Raw genomic sequence first — 16,055 nt, 5'->3', positions numbered from 1 at the left:
TTAACAGATTCTCCCTTTCCTACCATAGCTAGCTTCAGAATCAAAGGACTGAGCTTAGTAGCGTGGGAGAGTAGGAAATTGAGATGAAAAGGCGAATGTGTGCAGGTTTTACAGTGTTTTAAGAATAACCGAAATTAAAGTTTTCATCATAAAAATCTTTAGTACATTCCTGATACTCATAGTCAGGATAGAGTTGTAGTAATTATCCATCTCTTTTAAAGTTTTTTTTTTAAAAGTTGTTGTCATTATTGCTCGCCACAAGAAATTACAGGGCAAATTGGATAACCACATGTTCTGGCATTTGTCCAGAACAACCCCTATCAAAAAGGATTGGTTGCATGAATACTGTAACAGTATCGTTTCTAATTATAACTTCAAGAAACTTCCTCTCTCAAAGCGGTAGCTGCAGAAACTTATTCTTATCTTACAAAAGAATTGAGGCTTTCAGGATTAAAAAACATCTTCATTTTCCCTTTTCGCTCCATGTTGTTTTCCAGATTCCTATTTTTTTTTTTTTAATTTTTATTTATTTATTTATATTTATTTTTGGCTGTGTTGGGTCTTTGTTTCTGTGCGAGGGCTCTCTCTAGTTGCGGTGAGCGGGGGCCACTCTTCATCGCGGTGCGCGGGCCTCTCACTGTCGCGGCCTCTCTTGTTGCGGAGCACAGGCTCCAGACGCGCAGGCTCAGTTGTTGTGGCTCACGGGCCCAGTTGCTCCGCGGCATGTGGGATCTTCCCAGACCAGGGCTCGAACCCGTGTCCCCTGCATTGGCAGGCAGACGCTCAACCACTGCACCACCAGGGAAGCCCCAGATTCCTATTTTGATTCTTGCAGATCTGGAATCCTTCATAAATCCAGAGCCTGAATCATCAGTTTCACTGGACCATAGATTTCGTTATTTAATGTACCACAATCTATTGATTCATTCTCCAGGTGGTGGATATTTATTACAAACCACACTAAGGGAACATTTTTCTACATGTCTTCCTGGACATATATGGCTGAGAATCCTTTTCAGTTCTAGAAACTGCCACATTGTTCTTCACAATGCCTGGACCAAATTGCATTCCCAGCCACAGTAACTGAGAGTTCCCATTTCTCCATGTCATAAACACTATCATTGAATTTCTGTCGTTCTGATTACAAGTGAGATTAGGAATCTTTTTACATGTTTCTCTGAAGGTACCTGTTCGTGTCCTTTGCCCATTGGGATGTATGCCTTTCCTTTCCTTATTGATTTGAAGGGCACTCTTAGATATAGATGTAGATATAGATATAGATACATACATAAATACATAGATAACATAGATAAGTTTGGCTTTTCCTTTCACTCTTTTAATGTATCTTTTCTTTCACAGAAGTAGCCATATTCATTCATATTTTCCTACAAGGTTTTTGCTTTTTGTAGCTTCTTTTAAGAAATCCTTCCCTACCTTTGAGGTCATAAAATTCATTCTCCTTTAGCTTTTTCCTAATATATTAAGACCTTGATTTTCACATTTAGATCTTTTAATACACCCAGAATTAATTTTTGTGTATAGTATGAGGTAGGGATCTAGTTTTTATTTTATTTTGTCTTCTTTTCTTTACAGGTAGTCAGTTTCCCCAACACTCATTAAATTGAATAGCTTGTCTTTCCCACTATTTTTAATGCCACCTTTCATGCATACTCAAAATCTGTATATGTGTGGATCTCTTTCTGGACTTTCTGTTTTGTCCTAATGGTCTCTTTGATGATCCCACATGTTTAAGTAACGTTATACTTTTTGTCCCTCTACCTTTTATTTCAAAATAGTCTTAATTATCCTTATGCTTTTGCTTTTCCATATAAACTTTAGGATTGGCTTGCTGTAATTTTACAAGGAGTCTGGTTGGAATTTTGAAAAGAATTGCCTTGTATTTAGAGATTAATTTGGGGAGAATGATTATCTTTACAGAATAGAGCCCTTCCCATCCATGAACGTAGCTTATCTTTCCTTTAGTCAGGTGTACATTGGTGTCCTTCAGTAATGCCTTCTCATTTTCTCCTCAGTGGTATCTTTGTAAATTATTTATCCTAGCTACGTATAGAGTTTGTTGTTATTGTGAATGTAAACTTTTCCTCTTACATTTTCCAATTGGCTAATGTACATGTAACTATTTTTTTTTAACATTGAACTTGTGTTTAACAAACTTGCTGAATTCCTGCATTTGAAGTGGCTTTCCTGTAGTTTATCTTCCATACAATAATAGTCTGCAAGTAAATACAGATTTATGTTTTGCCCCTCAAATTCCTTTTCTTGTCTTATTTTATCGACTAGATAATGTTGACTTGAAGCTGTGATAACAAGCCCTCTTTAAATTTATTTATTTATTTATTTTTGGCTGTGTTGGGTCTTCGTTTCTGTGCGAGGGCTTTCACTAGTTGCCGCGAGCAGGGGCCACTCTTCATCGCGGTGCGCAGGCCTCTCACTGTCACGGCCTCTCTTGTTGCGGAGCACAGGCTCCAGACGCGCAGGCTCAGTAGTTGTGGCTCACGGGCCCAGTTGCTCCGCGGCATGTGGGATCTTCCCAGACCAGGGCTCGAACCCTTGTCGCCTGCATTGGCAGGCAGATTCTCAACCACTGCGCCACCAGGGAAGCCCAACAAGCCCTCTTTATTGAAGTCTTTAATGGGAATGCTTCTAAAGTCCCACAATGTACTATGAAAAGTTTTATCTATTTACCTTTTTTTCTTTAAAAAAAAAAAAGCTGTCGTTCTGATTATCCTTCATTTTTTCCTTTATCTTCTGCTCTTTATTATTTTGTTCTTCTCATTCTCGCTTCTTGAGTTGAATATTCTGTTAATCTGTTTTCAGCCGTGCATTTCAGTTATTCTTCATGAGTGCATTCAGTGTTAGGAAGTTGCTGCTTGGCATGGCCATAGCTGAATCTGCAGCAGGTCTGATGGGGCAGATAAATTGAATTAAATTGAATGCAGACCTGCCTCAGCGGTCACTCTACCGACCTCTAGGGGGCGCAATTCTCACCATTGTCTATGTCAGTGTGTCCCTTAGAGCGGTGCACAACCTGGACAATCCTATCAGCTATAAATGCTTCATGATCTCCATTCTGATACGTTTTTTGAAATGCATGATTTATTTAATAGTGGGTTTTTAAATTTCCAAAGAAATGGGTACATTTTGACTACCTTTTCATTTTTGGATTCTAATTGATTGCATGATGAGGTTATGCATATTGTTGATTGATTGAAATACGTTAGGATGTCCTTTATAATTTGATATTAGTTAATTTATCTAAATGTGGCACGTGTACTAAAAAAAAAAATACAGTGTCCGTTAGGTGCCAAGTTTTATTTGTTTATATTATTCTTGTTACCTTTGTTGTATCTTCTTGGTGGGTTATTTCTTATATTAACTTACTATAATGTTCCTCTTTTTTTAATGCTTTCGTCTTAAAATCAGCTTTGTCTGATATTGAGTGTTTTATTAGCTTTTAAAAATTAATATTGACGTATTTTTTCCCCATCTCTTTACTGTCGACTGTTCAGTTGATTTGGTAGGATTTCTTGTGTTTCTGTGTTTTAGGTGGGTGACTTGTAAGCAGCATGTTGCTAGACTTTGTTTTGTTTTTACCCAGTCTGTCATCTCTTTTGAAATTTAATTTTGAGAACATTATATATTTACAGGAAGTTGCAAAAAAAATCTTACTGGGAGATTCCACGTACCCTACATCTACTTTACCCAATGCCAGCATCTTGCATAACTATACTCAGTGTAAAAACCAGGAAATGACATTGGTGCAGACCAAGGAGAGCTTATTCAGTTATTCAGTTTGCTTATTTCACCAGCTAAACACTCGTTTGTGTGTGGTTCCTGCAATTTTATCACGTGTGTAGATTGGTATAACCACCAGCACAATCATGATACAGGACCTTTCCATCACCACAAGGCTTTTTGGTGCTACCCTTTTGTACCCACACCCACCCCTTCCCCCATTCTTAACTCCTGGTAATTGCTCATCTGTTCCTCATCTCTGTAATTTTGGTATTTCAGGAATGTTATATAAATATAATTATACAGTTTATAACCATTTGGGACTGGCTGTTTTCACTCAGCAGTATTCCCTTGAGATCCATTCATGAGTGTACCAATAGTTTGCTGTTTTTATGGCTGTGTAAGTAGCCCACGATGTAGATGGACTACAGTTCATTCCACTCTTCATCTGTTGAAGGACATTTGGGTTGTTCCCAGTTTAAGGCTATTACAGATAAAGCCGCTATAAGTATCCTATACAGATATTTGTGTAAACTTGAGTTTTCATTTCTCTGGGATAAACGCCCAAGAATGTATTTGCAGGGCCATATGGCGAGCATGTGTTTATAAGCCGTATTTTAAGAAATGAGTTCAATCTGTTTACTGGTAAACCATCCTAGTCTGTGTATGCATGAAAATGTTTCAAATTTTGCCTCATCTTGAATAGTTTAGTTGGATATAAAACTTTAGGTTGGCAAGATCTCTCAACACTTGAGAAGGCTATTGGAGGTCTGCTGCCTTTTCTCCCTGGGAACTTATAAGGTTTTCTCTTTATTGCTGACATCTTACACTTTCACCCCAAGATGTCTAAGTACAGTTGACCCTTGAACAACATGGGATTGAACCACATGGGTCCACATACACGTGGATTTGTTTCCATAAATACATACAGTACTGCATGATACACAGTTGGTTGGACTTGTGGATGCAGAACCGTGGATGTGGAGGGCCAATTATGGGACTTGAGCATCCGTGGATTTTGGTATCCGTGGCGGGGGGCGGGGGGGGGCATGGAACCAATCCTCTGTAGATACTGAGGAGCGACTTATACAGTATCCAGCTAGAGGATACTGGATGAAAGAAAATTATTCTCTTTTCATATGTTACTTCTTTGTAAATCTCTCTGTTAATTCCTATTACTCTATCTTTTATGTCTCTCTCTCTTTTTTTTTAAACTTATTTATTTTATTTATTTATCTTGGTTGTGTTGGGTCTTCATTGCTGCGCACGGGCTTTCTCTAGTTGTGGCGAGCAGGGGCTACTCTTCGTTGTGGTGAGCGGGCTTCTCGTTGCGGTGGTTTCTCTTGTTGCGGAGCACAGGCTGTAAGCGTGCGGGCTTCAGTAGTTGTGGCATGTGGGCTCAGTAGTTGTGGCTCACAGGCTCTAGAGCACAGGCTCAGTAGTTGTGGCTCACGGGCTTAATTGCTCTGCAGCATGTGGCATCTTCCCAGACCAGGGATCGAATCCGTGTCCCCTGCATTGGCAGGCGGATTCTTAACCACTGTGCCACCAGGGAAGTCCCTATGTCTCTCTTTTTCATGCCTTTTCCCCCCGTTGTCTAAATGTGCTGCTTTTTTGCATTAATAACATTTCATTCTCTCTTCAACCATATCTAGTCTAGCAAGTATCCCATCAATTAAGTTTTATTTGAATAATTATTTTTGATTTTAAAGATTTCTAAAAAATTATTTTTCGTATGTGTCTACTAGTGTTTAATTTTTGCCAGTTGGTTTCATATTTTTTTAATGAATAGTATCCCTTTATTTACCTCTTGAACACTCTGTGCAAACTAATTTGAAAACTCTCATCCAAATCTTCCACAGAAACAGTTCTTCCTGGAGTGAATTGATGTTTTCATTGTCGTTGTTGGCTTCATCCTTAGCAATATGTGTCTTCTTGGTTTTTCACGATGATTTGCAGACTGGTCTTGAGTGAGATTTTTGGTGGTTATTGTTTCTGCCTCTTTCTCTTCTCTGGCTTTTGGTCTCTAGCCCACTTTGTGCTGATCTTTACTTGGCATTTCCCCATTTTCTTCCATCTAGAGCTTCCAGAGCCCTAGATGGAGCCAGGTTTTACAACGGTGATAAGGCCTCTGTACTATGGCAACACTGAAGGCAGGTCAGATCCAGGCACAGAGACGGGGCATGAGCTGCCTCAGTTCATCCAGGGGTAGGTTTTCCCTGCTACCTTTCCTAGTTCCACAGCTTGCCAGAATGTGCTGCTCAGGCAGTAAAGCAGGAATAGTTTCTCTTCTTTCTCTCTCTCTTTTTTTGAGTCCCTCACCCGGCCCCATGCCATGCCCTGACCTCTGGGCCTGACCACAGCACTTCAGCCCTCACCACCCTCCAGAAGCTGGACTCCAGCTACTGTTGACCGTTTCAGCCTTGGCCACTGCCCTGCATTTCTGTTGTTGCTGACAGAGACATTGGTATTGTTTTTGAGCCTAGCTGTGTCGTTTTTCTCTCACTGAATATTCTGTTGTTGATGAGTTTGAAGCAGGAAGGGTGTATCCAAATGTGAACTCACGGAGACTCTGGACTGAAGTCCAGCAGGTCCCTTCTCTTTCCAAAGATCCCGACATCCTTCGATCCCTACACCACTACCACCACGGACACACACGCACACACACAGAATAACACGTCCAGCCGGGATTTCGTAGTAAAGCCCTGTGGAGTGGGACTCCGGTCTGCCTTTCCCAGTTTACGCCCCACTGTTTTCTATTCCCTCCTCACACGTGTTTCCCAGCAAACCGGACAGTTGGGTGTTCCTAGACCCTATAGGGCATCTTACTATCTTGCTCTGCTCATCTTGAAATACCATTCATAGGTCCCCTCAGTCTTTCAAGCTCAGACAAACGCTTTCCTCCCTCACTGAGAGACAGACTTTCCCAACCCTCCTCTTTGGGAAACAATTTCTCTCTCCTACTAATCAATGTGTTTTTCAATCTCTACTACAGCATTTGCAGTAATCTGAAATAGCATTATAAAACATGGTACCCAGGCTCAATGACTTAAAATAGTCTTATACTGTCTAACTATACATACATAAATTATATAAACGCATAACTGAATCACTTTGCTGTACACCAGAAATTAACACAACACTGTAAATCAACTATACTTCAATAAAATTTTTTTAAAAATAGTCTTACACAGAAGATGGTACTTAAAGTAATATTTATTAAGAAACTACTGTGTGCCATGAGCTGCCCAAGACATTGTTATGTCATGTAATTCTTTCACCAATTATGATATGGTGTGAAATGTGCTCATTTTACAGACAGGAAAACTGAGCTTGAGTACGTTCCGTAGGATCAGCGAGCACGTGGTGAGGAAGGGACCATCCAGCCTGGCTCACCCCAGGCCCACGCCCCACACCCCACTCTGTTTCACACGTGTCCATACCCAGGACTTGTGCAATTGCTGTAATGGCTGTTCGTGTTGTTCAGACGTGAGCCCCTTGGGCCACTGTCTGTGGACCCCCCCGTGTCAGCATCACAGGGTCCTTATGAAAAGCACAGGTTTCTCAGACCTACTAAATAGGAAAACCCAAGGACAAGGCCCAGGAGTGTGCATTTAATCCTCTCAAGCACTCTAGGCCTTAACAGTAATTGCTAAATTTTGTTGCTCATTAGAATCACCTCGGGCATAGGTTAATATGCCCAGAACTACCGAATCAGAATTTCCAGAGTGATGTCAGTATTTTAACAACTTCTCAGGCGAGTCTGAAGCAGATGGTCCACTAACCCTGATCTGAAAAATATTAACCTAGGTAATGTCTTAAATTGGTGGCCCATTAGTAAAATTTGGACCCTTTTTTTTTTTTTTTTTAAGTAAGAGAACCAACATAAAATGTAGATTTCAGGTTCCTTCTGAAAAATTAGAAGGTCTGACCACACTAGGTCCTCACATTGCAGGTTCCTGGGTGCCTTGATGCCACAAATAAAGAAAGTGACCCTAAGAAGGGCTTGAGCATCAAGGAAGAATTCACATACTAGAAGAATGCTGTTTACCATACAGATGGCGATGTGAGCCCTGGAGATTTGAGATTTCAACATAAATAAATATTTGGGACAAATATACTGGATAAATGATTGTAAGCTTTACTAAGTATTACCAAATATAACTGTATTCTTCAAAAATGGATATATATATAGTTATACACATACAACCTCTCACTGTAATAAAAAGCAAAATAAAACTGGGGACTTACCTGGCGGTCCAATGGTTAAGACTCCGCACTTCCACTGCAGTGGGGGGCACAGGTTCGATCCCTGGTCCAGGAACTAAGATCCCACGTGCTGCACAATACGGCCAAAAAAAAAAGATTGGAAAAGCAAAATAAAACTACAAATAAAATAAAAATTATAAGGTTACCAAATATTAAAGACTATGAAATCCAAATACAAGATTACTAAATATTAATAAGGTTGCTACATATTGACAATGTGTCTTGAGTTGCTAATTTAGTTGTGGAACTACATCTACGAGGTTTGCAGTGTTATGTGGAGAATTCTTTGAGATGAATGTGAGCTGTCTACAGCCCTCCAAATATAGATACGGAAAAAGAGTAGGTTTGCTTTCTTTCTCCCTCCTTAGTGCATCCCGTTGCTCTGGATTGCTTAGCCGAGGCTACCGTAGGAAATCTTCTGTGGAGGAAGACACAAGACAGTGGCGTTGGCTTGTTTGTTTTAACACAATACAGCCGTGATTTTAACAGCCTGTGTAAATGGCCATCTGTAGGCACCATGGAAACCTTCTGCCATCCTTTATCTCTGGGTACTGGAGAGCATAGCATCTAAGGCAACTTATGATATATTTAAGATCTAATTTTCTACTAATAAAAATATCTTAAATATTAAATGAAATCAAATTAGAACGATTTATTAAATAACTGCCATGTGCAAATTGTTAGGAGAAGCACACAGCAATGCCCATCCCGTCCATCTCTGAGAATCATGGCTCCCAGACCACCCAAACTACCCCAAGAATTTTCAGTACTTCTAAGACTCCATTTAGAAATTGTACATTTACCTACAATAAGATTGCCGAGGCTAAATAACACAAAATTTCTTTCGTTTTTACTTAATGATAGCGAGTCAGTATACCAATAGTTATCTCATGCTGAGTAGGTGTCTGGCTGGCAGTATTGTTTTCCATTGGTTATAAAAAATAGAAGTTTGGTTAATTATTAGTTAATAACCACATGTTCGTAAAAAAAACTTTCGAAAATGGGGAGAGAAAACAGTACAATACAGTGAAAAAAAGTGAGAAAACACTGATACAGAAGGGAAAAGGTCTGAATCAAAAATAAGATACATACACACATGAAACTAACACATTGTAAATCAACTATACTTCAATAAAAAAATAAAATTTAAAAAAAGCATAAAACAAAAATAAAATATACATAGACTGTATATCTGAGCAAAAAGCAAGTTTTGAAAATAAAAACCTCCCTGATAAGCTTTAAATGTATTAAAATCACCATTTCTACATGAGTGATTTTCTCTTTCTTTTTATACATTTCATTAGCTGAACAAATTATCTATAAAAATCAAATAAAAATTGATCTCCAGGCACAAGGAAGGGTGAAGGGGACCCTGTGGGCATGTTCTGGCCTCATAAGGGTGGAGATGATTCCTTCATCGTCTCGTGTCCAGCTCTTGGTTCAATCCTTGATACACAGCACGCTTGTAGACAGGGTCTATTTGTTCGTACTTCTTAGAGCTGTAAGTTCACACCCTGTATTCAAAAGAGTGACCACGACCGATGACAGTGGGTTTTGGTAAGTGGTGTGTGACCAAGGCTGCTTCCCACCCTGCATGGCCCCGGCTACACCCCGCTCCAGGAATTACACATCCGGTGCCGAGGCCAAGAGCCTCCTTGTTTCTGATCCCGACCCGTCAAGTCAGTGCATCGGCCACTGCGTCACTGCTCTTTCCCAGCCACCTCAGCTGCGTTTTCACATCCACCCATATCCCCCTCAGCACACCGCAAGCGCAGTGGAGGGGATGAGATCAGGGAGGAGGGGCCTTTCTGCCAGGGAGAGGTGTGCGGGCAGAGGGCCCTGGCACCTGAGGCTGATTGTAGCAAGGACGTGGTGCAAACTCAGAAAGCCCCGTGTGCCGCTGTGTGTGTGCGTCACAGAGCTGGGAGCACATACACCATGAGCTCTCCACCGGTAGGGAGCCCATCCTGCGGTGCTTTATATCCCAAGGGCGCGCATAGTGCAGTGCCGACCGTGCAGGAGATGGTCCCTGTCTGTGTGACTTAGCTTCTGCTTCCACCTGTCGACTCCTGTCGATCCCCTAGGGCCCATCTTCTTCCAAGATCCCTGCTTGACTCCCCACGACATTTTCCTACCGACTTCCACATAGTAGTTGCAATTATCTGTTTGTACTAAGATTTGCACCCCTTGCTGAAGTCCCCAGTCTTGGCAAATAGTAGGTGTTCAAGCAGCCTGGAATGGATGGATGAATGGATGGGGGGATGGAAGGATGGCTGGATGAAACATTCATTGATTAGAAACCATGTCAAGCAATTTGAAGCAGCAATCTCTCACACACTTTCTTTTTTTCTATCCCAATTCATTCTATCCCCAGAATGACACATAAAAGGGGACCAAAATCAAATGAAAAAACTAAGAACCTAACCCATATACTGTCATCCTTGGTACATACTTAGTGGAGGAAATATGAAATTGGGCTACTCGTTCAAAGAGTTAATAGGTAAACCAGTTTATGCATCACTAGCTTGTTTTTATAGCATCAATCTGATGTAGAGACAAAAACAATCCTGGATGTAAGTATCATTTATATTTCATGCTTCTGTGTTTATAGCAGTAAGACTCTGGATGATTATCGGTACCACTTAAAAATATGGCTCCTTGTTAAATCATTAATACATGTGATGTGGAGAGCTTCAAACAATGCTCAGAGATCCAGTAATTAATGGACTGATTACAAGATGCTTGTAAAATGGCTTAAACACGGAGAGTACAGAATAGGTGTAATTGTTGTAGAGTTAACCCTGTGTATTTAAATGTGGGAAAATGTTCAGTGAAGCTGGTGGGGGGTCGGAGACAGAGCGAAAGAAAGGTCATAAGATAGCACGTTAATATAAGGGTCTTAGTTATTGAGTTAAGATTTTTTTAAGGTTCTATAAAGGCAGAATGCAGGCATTGTTGATGCCCCAAACGTTTTCTGAGCATGATTCTAATGACATAAGAGCATCACCACGAGTTACAGGATGCCATGTACCTTTTTGTGTTTTTAATTTTTTATTAATTTATTAATTTATTTATTTTTGGCTGCATTGTGTCTTCGTTGTTGTGCCCACGGACTTTCTCTAGTTGCGGTGAGCAGGGGTTACTCTTCGTTGCGGTGCGCGGACTTTTCTTTGCAGTGGCCTCTCTTATTGTGGAGCACGGGCTCTAGGTGTGTGGGCTTCAGTAGTTGTGGCACGTGGACACAGTAGTTGTGGCTCGCAGGCTCTAGAGTGCAGGCTCAGTAGGTGTGGCGCACTGGCTCAGTTGCTCCGTGACATGCGGGATCTTCCTGGACCAGGGCTCGAACCCACGTCCCTTGCATTGGCAGGTGGATTCTTAGCCACTGCACCACCAAGGAAGTCCCATGTACCTTTTTGAAGTCAGAAACTGCCACAGGTCAGGTCCTTTCAGCCTAGGTACCTTTTCTGACCCCATAACTAAAATACTCTTATTACCAGTGCCCAGCTCTCACACTGTTGGGTGTTAAGAATAAGTGGTACTTCGTGATTTTCTCTCTGTTGTTTGCTGACCTCAGAAATGACCTACCCTCTGAGCTTTCTTAGGGTCTCTGACATGTCAGCTCTTTTCCGCCTAGAGAAGTTCCCTTAGCGTTAGTCATAGAGCTGGTTTGGTGGTGCTGACTTCTCTTAGCTTTTGCTTGTCTGTAAAGCTTTTGATGTCTCTGTCGAATCTGAATGAGAGCCTTGCTGGGTGGAGTAATCTTGGTTGTAGGTTCTTCCCTTTCATCACTTAAAATATATCGTGCCACTCCCTTCTGGCCTATAGAGTTTCTGCTGAAAAATCAGCTGATAACCTTATGGGGATTCCCTTGTATGTTATTTCTTGCTTTTCCCTTGTTGCTTTTAATATTTTCTCTTTGTCTTTAATTTTTGTTTGTTTGATTAATATGTGTCTCGGCGTGTTCCTCCTTGGGTTTATGCTGTATGGGACTCTCTGCGCTTCCTGGACTTGAGTGAGTGTTCCCTTTCCCATGTTAGCGAAGTTTTCAGCTATAATCTCTTCAAATATTTTCTCAGACCCTTTCTCTCTCTCTTCTCCTTCTGGGACCCCTATAATGCAAATGTTGGTGCGTTTAATGGTGTCCCAAAGGTTATGACATTTCAGCTCTAGAAAGAGGAGGGGGAACGGGAAAATGGTCCTCCTGACGGCACACCACCCAGCTGAAGTGACCCCCACTCACTCGCCCCGCAGAGGAAGAAGGGCCTCTTGAGAAGATGAAACATGGTCTGGTGCCCTTTAGCACTTTCCTGTGCAGTCAGTCTGTTAGAACGTATTGGGCGATTATAGGACAGTCTTTTTCAGGAAAGCCATGGGTTTCGAGTTAGCAGGAACAATCTATCAATTCCTAAGATTATGCCGTGATTTACTGTCAGAGCATCATGTATTCTCTGATTTTCTGCCTCCCATGAAACATTGTGCTTTCCTTTTCTATTGATGTATCAACTATAGTAGTTACAAGCAGCTACAGAAAAATCAATAGCGAGCTTTCATTACCGTGTACATCAAGCAAAGAGCCGCGGCAGCAGAAGCATACCTGGTGAGACCCAGCGCACCAGCTGCGGAAGGTGCGCCCACGTGACCCGTTTCTTCCAGGCTGAACGGAAAATGGTGGGATTCGGCACATCAGTTGTAGGGAATTTTAGCAATGCTGCTGTATTTGAAACAGAAGAGTAGAGAGAGCCTGGGAAAGCCACTCAGAAGGCATGGAGAGCCTAAGCATCTTTCAAAACAAAAGCAGGCTCTTGCCCAGATGGACATAAAGATGCTTCACCTGTGGGTTCTGGTTTGCAACTGTCCCCTTCAGGTCCTCAGGGCAGCGGGAGGACGTTCCAGGTTACTGTGTCCCCAGACTGACTCTCTGAGCAGGAAGTGACCGCTGCTGAGGGGAAAGGTACAAAAGTTACACGTCCACCCGGCCGAGGACGCTGCAAACCGTGTCCCTGTAAAGTGATATCGCCAGCGTCTAATCAGCTCAGGAGGCCCGACAGACACGTGGATGAGTTGAATTCTCTTACAGAGCACACGTTGGGGAGGTGGGGGGGAGACTTGGGATTTTAGAGCAACAAGTACCTTTATTTGCCTTGAGAGCATCTTGGTTACCAATCCATGCCTGGGAGACAGGCAAAGCCTCAGATCTTCTCTAGCATTTCGGCACCAATTTGGGCAAAAGAAAGAGGAGATCTACAAAGCAGTTCCTAACAAGTCTCGAATCTGAGCTGTGTGCAGTCATAAGTCCTACTAAATTCCCAAACTCAAAATATATGTACAATGAAATGCACACACACACACACACACACACACACACATATTCATTACTTTCTGATAGTAATGATCTATACGGTAAGTCCCCTGCATACGAACCTTTAAGTTGTGAACTTTCAAAGATGCGAACGTGTGTTCGCATGTCCAGTCACGTAAGTTAGTTCACGTGTCTGGCATACATTGTCACGTGCGTGTATCCTCTACAAGTGATTGTGCTTCTGTGTACTTTACTATACAGTACAGTATAGTAAAGTGCAGTAGTACAGTATCTTTATTTCAAGCCTAGAATGTCCAGAAGCAAGCGTAAATGCAGCAGTATATAGCCAGTTGTGTTAGTTGGGTACCTAAGCTAACTTTGTTGGACTTGCAAACAAATTGGATTTGCAAACGTGCTCTCAGAACAGAACTCGTTTGTATGTGGAGGACTTAACCATATAAAGGTTTTTCATATTTCACTACTATGCTCCAACTACAAACCCCCATTATAAAAATTATCTTTAGAGATAATATATTTATCGAGAAGGTAGAAACTTGCACCTGGATAATTTTTGCATTTGTATAAGAGTCTTAAAGAACTACAGAAATATTTTTTGGAAATGTCACTCAACATTCAACAAACAACAAACAAACAAGCAAAAACCTTGAGCAGGAGATCAACCTCCCCAAAGGAGCATTTAAAGATGAATCTGAACAAGTGGTTTGACTTCTCTGGGTTTGTTTGTTTGGGAGTGGGGGGCAGGGAAGGGAGGGAGGAAAATTTCAATGATGAAGTTTTCAAATATTCTATTTTCTTTCATATTATTCCCAACTTCTGGGTTGTTTTTTTTTTTTCCTTCTGTGTTTATATGCTACCGGATTCTGTGTGAGAATGTTTTAAATTTCCCTTTGAAATTCTGACAACAGAATGGACAGGCTTCTGCACGATGGCCTCAGAGATAGATGCTCCTTTTCCTGGCTAGTCAGGTGGCTGTGACATCCACGAAGTTACCCTTTTTATTTGTCAGTGTCCCCAACAATTAAACCTGTACAGATAATTCATACATGGCCAATCTCTAATTATATTCTTGCTCTCATGTATTTCTTTTGCTATTTTCCTGGTTGATGTTTTGCACGTTAGTTACGTGCAGTATTTTTTTTAACCTGCTTTAGCAGTGGTTGTCCTGACTGTAATTGGAGATCTAATAAGTCAAATGGAATATCATTTGGACGGTTTTCAACCAGGCATCATTACACAATCCCTGTGAACTCAGCTAACACTTCTCTCCATGTCACACCCGTGCTCTTTTTTTAATAATTCTGTCGTCTGGTGGCCGAAATGCACTCTTTCCACGTACTTTATTTCGCGTAGTTAAAAAGAACTCTTTCCATGACACACTGAATGAACCCTAGCACCAAACACGCTGGGGCTGCCCCCGAGCTGCTGGCGGCTGCAGACAGAAGGCATAGGCCCTGGCAGGAAACCCCGGAGCAGGATATTGTGCCTGGGAGGGGCCTCCCAGCCCAGCTTCCTCAGCCCTGTAGGGTCAGATTAATGGGGAAATCCAGAATGACAGCGAATTTGCCATCAACTCATCTGGCTCCCCGCCAGAGAGGTTGCTGGTCCGACATCCACACGTGCAGTGGGTGTTGGATGTTTTTTAAAATAGGTGCAGTGAAAGAGAATACAGTTTAAGCAGGAATTGAGAATGCAGTAAAAATGAGGTGATAATGTATGAGAAAATAAACAAGGTGGAGGATCAGTTAGTAGTAGAAAACCAAATATACACGAAAGCAAAGGAACGATTATACTTATTTCATTCCCTAATCATGTACGATTTGAATTTTCTTCCTAATTGAGAAAAAAGAAAGGAAGTTCATATATCAAAAAAACTACTCTGGAATTGCACTGGCATAAATATTATTCTGTGATCCAGTTGAATTCTTAAGTTGGTGCATTCTTTATGCAAATTAGTTAAGAAAAATAATTTGGATATTTTTATATGTTTCACAAGTATTCTTTCCACTTTCACCCCATTACGAGGTCTTCCCATCACAGGGATCCCCGTCTGCCCTGCTTCTTCCAGCTTCTCAGTGTAGGACCCTTGCAATCTGTCTCAGCGTACAGAAGCCGAGCATGTGAGCGTGGTCAGGAGTGCTTGTGCAGGAATGTTCTAGGACCAGCCTCACAGATGGTGTGATTTCCTGAGCTAGACTGCCCCCCTCGCCAGTGGCCGTCCTCACACTTGACATATTTGGGAAGGGACAGGCTTGTCCTAAGGCAGAGGCTACGCACCTCTCTTCACCGCCTCTAATCCAGCCACAGGGGAGACACTTGCTGACCTTTCATTGGTTCAACTGATCGCAATGGTCACAGGCCCCGTGAGTGTCCACAGAACAATGAGTGACACCCAAGAGACAGAGGGAACCCTCTCCTGGTGGTCCCACAGCAACCCACCGCTCGGAAGTGCACACCCTGATCGTAAAGGGATTATGGGAACCCCAACCAAACGTTTAGGAAGCGTCTTACCAGAGACAGTGATGGACCTGTGCTCAGGAAGCTGCCTTGTTTTTTCACTGATGCCTGATTTCTGTTGACTCCAGTCTCACATCTCCACTCTTCTGACATCTGCCCGAGCGGCTGGAAAGCTCTTTCAGAAGTTTAAAAAGATTTCATTTCACTGACGCATCAATTCTGCACTTCCAGCCTCTCAGGGGGACCCCCTTTGTAT

General features: G+C 41.9%; 1 protein-coding gene across 5 annotated transcripts in view; it reads left to right on the top strand.

The window, feature by feature from the left end:
• The window catches only part of NR5A2 (nuclear receptor subfamily 5 group A member 2), a 139,243-nt gene that overhangs the window by 103,130 nt on the left and 20,058 nt on the right, over positions 1–16,055 (top strand). Inside the window, exon 7 of one of the 5 annotated variants that reach the window (XM_082425691.1) lies at positions 7,712–15,072. The exons of the other annotated variants lie outside the window; for them this stretch is intronic. Within the exon in view, the coding sequence (XP_082281817.1) occupies positions 7,712–7,728 (17 nt within the window). The 3' untranslated portion in view covers positions 7,729–15,072. Of the gene's footprint in view, positions 1–7,711; positions 15,073–16,055 lie in introns of those variants that run through there. 5 annotated transcript variants of the gene reach the window in all.

Source organism: Balaenoptera physalus (assembly GCF_965194825.1).
Source record: "Balaenoptera physalus genome assembly, chromosome: 1".
NCBI classification, from domain to species: domain Eukaryota; kingdom Metazoa; phylum Chordata; class Mammalia; order Artiodactyla; family Balaenopteridae; genus Balaenoptera; species Balaenoptera physalus.
Note: the sequence above shows the minus strand (reverse complement) of the source record. Positions and strands in the feature narration are given on the sequence as shown.